The following is a 7036-nucleotide window of genomic DNA, read 5'->3' as shown; positions in this document are numbered from 1 at the left end:
CATTTTTTCAATATTCTTTGGTTTTTGTTATTACTCTATATATTTTATATTTAAATTTTTGTATGCGCTGATATTCTCTCGTAGAAAAAAATTCATTTATTGCAAGATCTTTGTCTAGCCCAGATTTTTCTCCAGTACAGCAAGATTTGAGACATTTGTCTAAACGGGTCGGGTAAGTGGTCCAACCCATTCACAACCGTGTCCACTATTCACTATCCGTACAGTTTAGGTTAGGCAACAAGGGAAGGGGGCAATTGTGGCGTGACGTCAACTCACCATTCCCTAACCTAACCTGACCAAACTGCAAACCAGGGTTAGGTTTTTAACCACCCACCAACGTTCAAATTACGGTGTTAAAAATGACGGATCTGGCGTTTGACCAAAAGCCTAACTCCACCAAAAGGAGACCATATCTTCCTCACCAAGGAATAGCCATTATCCAGAAAAGGCACACATCTTCCGGGAACATGACAAAAGTGTCCCTACCGAGGATCCTTATTCAGGCAATTGTCAAGGTCGGGTCTGATCTGGATTGGGACCAAATGGGTCGTGGACCCAACTCTTAAGTTGGTCTGACATCATTGTCAAACCCACTTATAGTATCCGCATCCTAGTCATACCTTCAAAAAATACCATGAAAATGTGCCAATTGGAGATGCAAACGGGTCGGATCTACATGAGAAGTTGGATCTGGATTGGAACCAGAACAGCCAAAATTTGCTAAACCTCCGCCCAGGATCCGACCCGATTGCATCCATTTCCAAGCAACGTGACATTAAACCTTTATTTACTTCTTAATATTAATGCAAGCTAAGTGAACAATTCAAATTCTTTTGAGAAATTAACGACCACTTAATTGCCTTAAACTTTCTTTCACTATGCTCATGCCCAAGCCAGAGCTCCAGTATTTATCACATGGGTCATATATCCAACTCCATTGCCAACAGACTCAAAGAAAAAAAGGACATAAAACTTACAAGATAAGGTTGGACTATGGTCTTCTAATATGGATCAGGAGCAGGACCAAGATCCAATTGACCTATACATTAACCAGGTCACATTGGGACCTAAAACACCACTGATGCTGGTAATATTAGCCAGACCCGATCAGGTTTAAGCGTGTTGATGTTGCTTGGACTAACCCAACATCTGGACCGTAGGCCACCAAAAATGGCAGCATAAGAATATTTGTTGTGAACATAAACAACGAAAACTTTCTTACTTCTGACCTCGTTTGGATTTTGAGATCCGGTAGTTTGGATCATGGATATATCCATCGGAGCTTTTTGTTCATGTGGTATGCATGTATGATCCTCTTAAGTCATCAATAAGGATCTAAACATGTCAGATTAATTCAAATATGGTCCACACCGAATTTAGCACACCAGATAGAGAGATTGTTTTGGATACAGATAAGAAAGGCTATTACCTGATTGGGAACTGATTAGCTATTTAGGATAATTGGATGGCCTGTTCTTACATATAGTTTGCCCCGGATAAAATTGGACTCTAATTTCAGGTGCAACACTCCAGAACCGGATCTGGTTAGTTACTCTTATCCTGACAAATACTATAACTCGGACTTTCATCATGTAGAGCACCCAAACACACAATGAAGAAAAAAATTGGCTGGCCTACAATTGGTAAAACCCTTGAGGTCCCCAAGCCCACGAGGTTCCACTTTGGGGCAAGGGATGCCACCCCTGGGTTTCGAACTTGTGATGACCCACCAACTCTATGGAAAAAAAAAAACAAAGAATTGCCAATAAACTAAAGTGAAACAAAAGGTTTCGATTACTTCGAACCGGATCAAGAGCAACGTGAGCCTAAACTTTCGGCAGAACCCAGAAGTTTCAACACAGCAGGCCGAACCAATGGGACAGAAACAGTCGACCCCTGTAACTCAACTTATTGGTCCTGACTCTGAACCCACAGCTCGAACCAACGTGGGTTTCACCACGTCCACAGCGTTGCAAACAATTCCGGGCCCATCCCCGTGAAAATCAGCCCCGTGTGAATCGAACCCACTGGCACGAAATATTACGCACTTGCCTGACAAAAGAAAATGGTCCCCGGCATCCCAGGACAGGACCGAGCTTGGCCCACCTGAGAAAGGGACGCCGTTGGCCATTTTCCTACATTATCAGGTTTACCCGCACCTAGGGGAGCAAAGCTATGGTCCACCGAACCATAAAAGGTGGACCCCGAAAACCAAAAGCAGTGAATGGTTCAAAAACCAAGCACCGCCGAGAGGGTTCGGGAACCAAACCTTTGACAGATGACCAATATGGGCCTGGTCGGATCGGATCGATTCAGGACCTCAAGTTGTACTCAGGATCCAAAAAAAGGTCAATAATCAAAAAGGATGAGCGACCCAAGACGGCCCAAAATCCGTGCTTTACTGTAACGCATGAATCAGCACCAGATTGGTCATCCATTTAGCACCAATAATCACGTGAATAAATAAACACCAATGGAGAGGGTGGGTTACAATTAATGAGATAATGATAAAAAAAAAACGCAAAAAAAGATGAAGCGAGCTAAGGAAAAAATAAATAAAGGTAATGAAATAATAATAAACTTCTAATCCAATATTACATTTTCGGAACAAAAGTGAGCATTCAACAGAAGACAACCATCATCACCTCAACCACCACTCAAACTGGACGCGAATGAACATTTTTTGGTTTCCACATATGGCCTTTGACCTACAATCAATGCCCCTTGTCTTCACGTGGACCTGATCGAAACAACAAAATAAACAGGAGGGAAAAAAAACTTCGAGCTATCTCGAGCCGCCGAGTTTAACTTGATTAATAAATATTCAGGAGAGAGAGAGAGAACTATTTTCCCAAAAAAGAACAAAAAAAAAATACAAACCCTAGAAAAGGAGAAACCTAACTGATGAAATTTTCTTTCTTCTTTTTTTCTGATTGTTGGGACGAATCTGGGTTGTTGGTAGTCTTCAACAATCCCATCCCTCGTCCACCCTTTTTTGCTAACCCTCTCGGATGTAATTTATAACAGTAACAATAATAAAGTAATAATTAAAATCAAATAATTAATAGGACCCATTAATCCCAAACTCCTTTTTCTTTGCCTTCAACTTTTCTTTTTTTAGAATGGCAACTTTCTTTCCCATCCATGATCAACCCACCAGCTGATCAAGCTGCATCTGCTCCAACCATGCACCCAACTGAGAGTGATCCATGATACCCTCATCCGATTGACCAGAATTCTCGTTTCCAGCGGGCGTTGCGCCTGGATCTTTGATCTCCGTCGGGGACTCCCTCACCAGAGACTGGACCCAGGAGAGGTCCGGCTCTTCCAAGCCCAAACCAAGCTCGAACGACGACGAACGTCGGAACCTGCCAGAACCGAGCTCTTCCCCTTGCACGCCCCAATCTGCCTTTCCGGTGGGCGATCCCCATTTAGACCATGGGGAAGACGCTACTGCAGCTGCAACCGGAGAACCGATTACGGCTGCAGCTGCAGCGGCACCCATGTCACGAGAGCTGTGGGAACGGAGCTGCTGCTGCTGCTTCTCCCGCTGCGCAAAAGCTGCAAGGCGAAAGCCGTGCGGTGATGCAGGAGCCATCCCGGAGGCATCGATGCTGCGAGGCGATGAGATCCGGCTGGATGACAACCCAAAGGACGATTGCAGGAAGGAGTGGCCGTTGAGTTGAGGCTCTGCGGATTTCTGAGAGAAGACGTTGCCAGTGCTGATGGGCGACAACATTTGGTTCTGCTGCTGCTGGATCTGGGAGAAGACAGAGGCCGCCTTCTGAGAAGACTGGACCTGTGGGCTCAGCGGCGAGTAGTCCACCGAGAAGCGAGGCGAGGACGACATCTCCGAGGCGAAGAGCTCCTCTAGATTCGACGGGGTCAAGGTCTTGCATCTCAACGAGCGGGCCGAGATCGAGGAGGCGTTGACACCTCCCATAGCGGAGCCCATCCGCGACTGGCCGGAGAGGCAGGAGAAGTCGTTCAGGAGCTGCTGGGTGACCTCGAGGTCTTGCAGCATCGAGATGTCGTCGACGGGGATGTCGCGGGCGCTGAGGGAGGACCTCAGCCGGCTAGATTGCAGGTTGCTACCGGGGAGATGCAGGGTAGGGACGTTGGGCTGAGGCCAAGCCATGGACGAGTGGCCAACCCCTCCGGACGGAGACATCGGCGGTGTGAGGACGGCAGCCTGAGAGAAGGGCGACAACATAGACATGCTCGACGAGGGCGAACCAGGAGGGCCGAGGCTCATGCCCATCACCGCAGCCATGTCGAGCGTGGAAGCAGAGGACCTTGGAGAGGGCACCGCGGAGCCAGTGGACACATAGAGTGGGCGGAGCTCCTCAGACGTGTGAGCGAAAAAGCAGACCCTGCGCATGCAGTTGGTGCCGTCCTTGCATAGGCGCGTCCGGTACTGGGCCGGGTGCAGCCAGCACTCGAACACGCCGTGGGCGTACTCGCATAGGTCTCCCCTCCGGCAAGCTCCCTTGCGAAAGTCCGGGCACGGCACACAGCTGTAGTGGAACTTCCGCGGATCCCTTCTGCGAGCGTTCTCGCCCGGATGGACGAAGGGGCACTCAGTCCAGTCGTGGGAGTACGCCCTCGAGCAGGGGCGGACCTTGAAGGAGAACATCCTGAACTCATCGGTCGTGTATATGCTGTTCTTGATATCTGGCAACGACGGATCAACTGGGTACTCTTTCTTCTCTGAGAAATCGCCTGAGAACTGCTTAGAGGCAGGGTCCATTATCTTCGCCGGAGAAAGCGGGGATGAAGTAGAAACAGAGGCCGACGAGGACCCATCAGGGGAAGAAGACAAGGGCGGCGAGCTAGATGTAGAGATGCAAAGATCGGAAGAATTAATCTTTGTTTCCTTCAAGATACAACTCTGATCGGCAGCAGAGGATCCATTGGAGAGGAGCTCCTCCAGACTGGTTCGTACATGGGGGAGCTTCGGAGCAACCATAATCACGTCGAAAGGCAGCCTGCCAAGAGCATCAACAGAATTCGGGTCGGCCCCCGCTTGCAAGAGGAGCTTCACGGCATCGACAGCATGGACGGAGCCACCAGCAGCGGCACAGTGCAGGGCGGTGCTCTTGTCCGGGCCACATACACGGTTGACGTCACCGGGGAGGGAGAGGATGAAGGTAAGGATGTCGATGCTGCCGTAGATGGAGGCCACCATGAGCGGCGTCCGCTGCTCGAGAACCATCTGATTCGTACCCTTCTGGCGGCCATACCAGAGGCCAACGTCGTCCATCTTGGAGGGATCGTTCTCGATGACGCATTTGAAGGCGTCGATGTCATTGTTGGCCGCGAGCTCGAGCAGGGTAGAGAACGAGTCTTCGGTGGTTTCTATTGGCAGATGGTTCATGCTTCCCTTTCCTTCGGCAGACGAACACAAAGATGAGCACGAGGAAGACGATGAAGCTGATGACGAAGAAGAGGATGACGACGAAGAAGAGGATGACGACGAAGACGAGGGTTTCAGATGCTCCGGACCACCGCACATGCTTTCAACAAAATCACCCTGAAACATTCCGGCGAGATGATCGTGGGTAACGGCTCAGAAAAATCAAGAAATTTTGGGGGGGAATAAGACACGAAAACGGAAACAGAGGAGGGGTCAACGGAGTAAACGGAACTCCACAGATAAAAAAACCATACCCGCCGTTAGGCGAATATTCCGACGAATCTGAACTGATCTAGGGGCTCCGACATTAACGCCGGGAGGATCGTTGTCTGAACATAAACGAAACCTTCATAAAACTTGGGTGACCCTTGAAAAAAACAAAAAACTTCAAGAAAAATGCTTCTAAAAATCAAGATTCAGATAAGGAACCTCGTAGAGCTTAACTAGGAAAAAAAGCCAGAGGCTTGGGTCGACCGGGTAAAACAAGTATGTGAAAATGAACAATCGCAATAAACATTTCAAAAAGAAAGAAAAAAAACTAAAATCAGAAGACCGCTCGGCGATCAGAAATAATCCAGCTGAAAGGCGCCGGAAAAAGAGACGGATATGGAGAAATCTTCACGATCGGCTAAAAATAGCAGAAAAGATAACTGCAGACAAAGCAAGCAAAATAATCAGCTTCACGATGAGGGAATCCACCGTACTCAGGGCAAGAAACAGCTGTAAAACCAGCGAAAACCCGGGGATCAAAACGAAAACTCGTCAGAAAACGCCAGAATAGCAACGGAAACTCGAAATCCGGCGTCTCAGACAGAGAACCAACCGGTACGAAACAAAGAAAGACGAAGAAACAAAGAATCGGGTGCTGGAAACAATCGTAAACTCAGGCAAAACAACATTAACAAAAAAAAAAAAACAGGCCAGGCGTGGAAACTCCGGCTCCATAAAATCAGAAAAATCGGCCGGGATCTCTTACCAGCAGCCGGGATCCCGCCGAAGGATTCAGACGGGGCAAACGGACGGCTCAGATCCGCGCTCGCAGCAACCGAAACAGGGAGTTACCTCACCGCGCAGAGCCGGACGACGAGGAGAGAGACGCCGCCGCCGCCGGAACGCCGAGATAGGAATCGTATCGCCGGGATCGTTGTAAAGCCTCGGCAGAGGCCATAGGAAAAATGAAAATAATAGCTCAGATTAGGTTAGCGTTAGGTTCATGGTTAGAGTCTTCGTATTTCTTCTTCTTCCTCCTCAAGATTCGCCCCTCACACAAACAGAGAGAGAGAGAGAGAGAGAGAGAGAGAGAGAGTTTTCACGGTTCCCTCTTGCCTTGCTCCCTCCTCTGAGAGCCCCCTCGTCCTCCTTTTACTCCGAAATGAAACCCAAACCTACGCGAAATGCGTCCAAATTCAGGCCAAATCCAGATGAAATGCGACGTAAATGAAATTCGGGATTCGGGATTCAAAAAAATGGGGCTCGGGGGTCGACGTGACCGGCTGGGCCGGTGTAAAGGTAAGGGTATCCCCGTCATGTATTTTTAAAAAACATGTCGGTGTTTTTTTCTGAAATGTCGTTATTTTTATCGCTGTTTCCTACAGCCAGTACAATATTGAAAAATCAATG

At 48.3% G+C, this 7036-nt stretch overlaps 1 protein-coding gene across 3 annotated transcripts; it reads right to left on the bottom strand.

The window, feature by feature from the left end:
• Positions 1–2552: 2552 nt before the first annotated feature.
• Positions 2553–6769, bottom strand: LOC149830315 (zinc finger CCCH domain-containing protein 30-like). 3 transcript variants are annotated; one of them, XM_090016435.1, is made up of 2 exons: positions 6393–6769; positions 2553–5533 (listed from the first exon to the last, which is right to left on the bottom strand). In XM_090016435.1, the coding sequence occupies exon 2, from the start codon at positions 5513–5515 to the stop codon at positions 3149–3151; it is 2367 nt and encodes a 788-aa protein (XP_089872561.1). In that variant the 5' UTR covers positions 5516–5533; positions 6393–6769; the 3' UTR covers positions 2553–3148. The 3 variants fall into 3 exon arrangements, with proteins under 3 accessions (XP_089872561.1, XP_089872562.1, XP_089872560.1); XM_090016436.1 differs by having other exon boundaries at positions 6479–6756; XM_090016434.1 differs by lacking the exon at positions 6393–6769 and having other exon boundaries at positions 2553–5677.
• Between the last annotated feature and the right edge of the window lie 267 nt (positions 6770–7036).

This window comes from Nuphar pumila, chromosome 8 (assembly GCF_984573655.1).
Source record: "Nuphar pumila chromosome 8, dmNupPumi1.hap1.1, whole genome shotgun sequence".
NCBI classification, from domain to species: Eukaryota; Viridiplantae; Streptophyta; class Magnoliopsida; order Nymphaeales; family Nymphaeaceae; genus Nuphar; species Nuphar pumila.
The sequence above is the reverse complement of the archived record's forward strand: the minus strand, read 5'-3'. Positions and strand labels throughout refer to the sequence as shown.

What these genes read in the sequence shown, in the direction of transcription:
- LOC149830315 (XM_090016434.1), bottom strand. Translation starts at nt 5,542, where the DNA reads ATGTTTCAGGGTGATTTTGTTGAAAGCATGTGCGGTGGTCCGGAGCAT.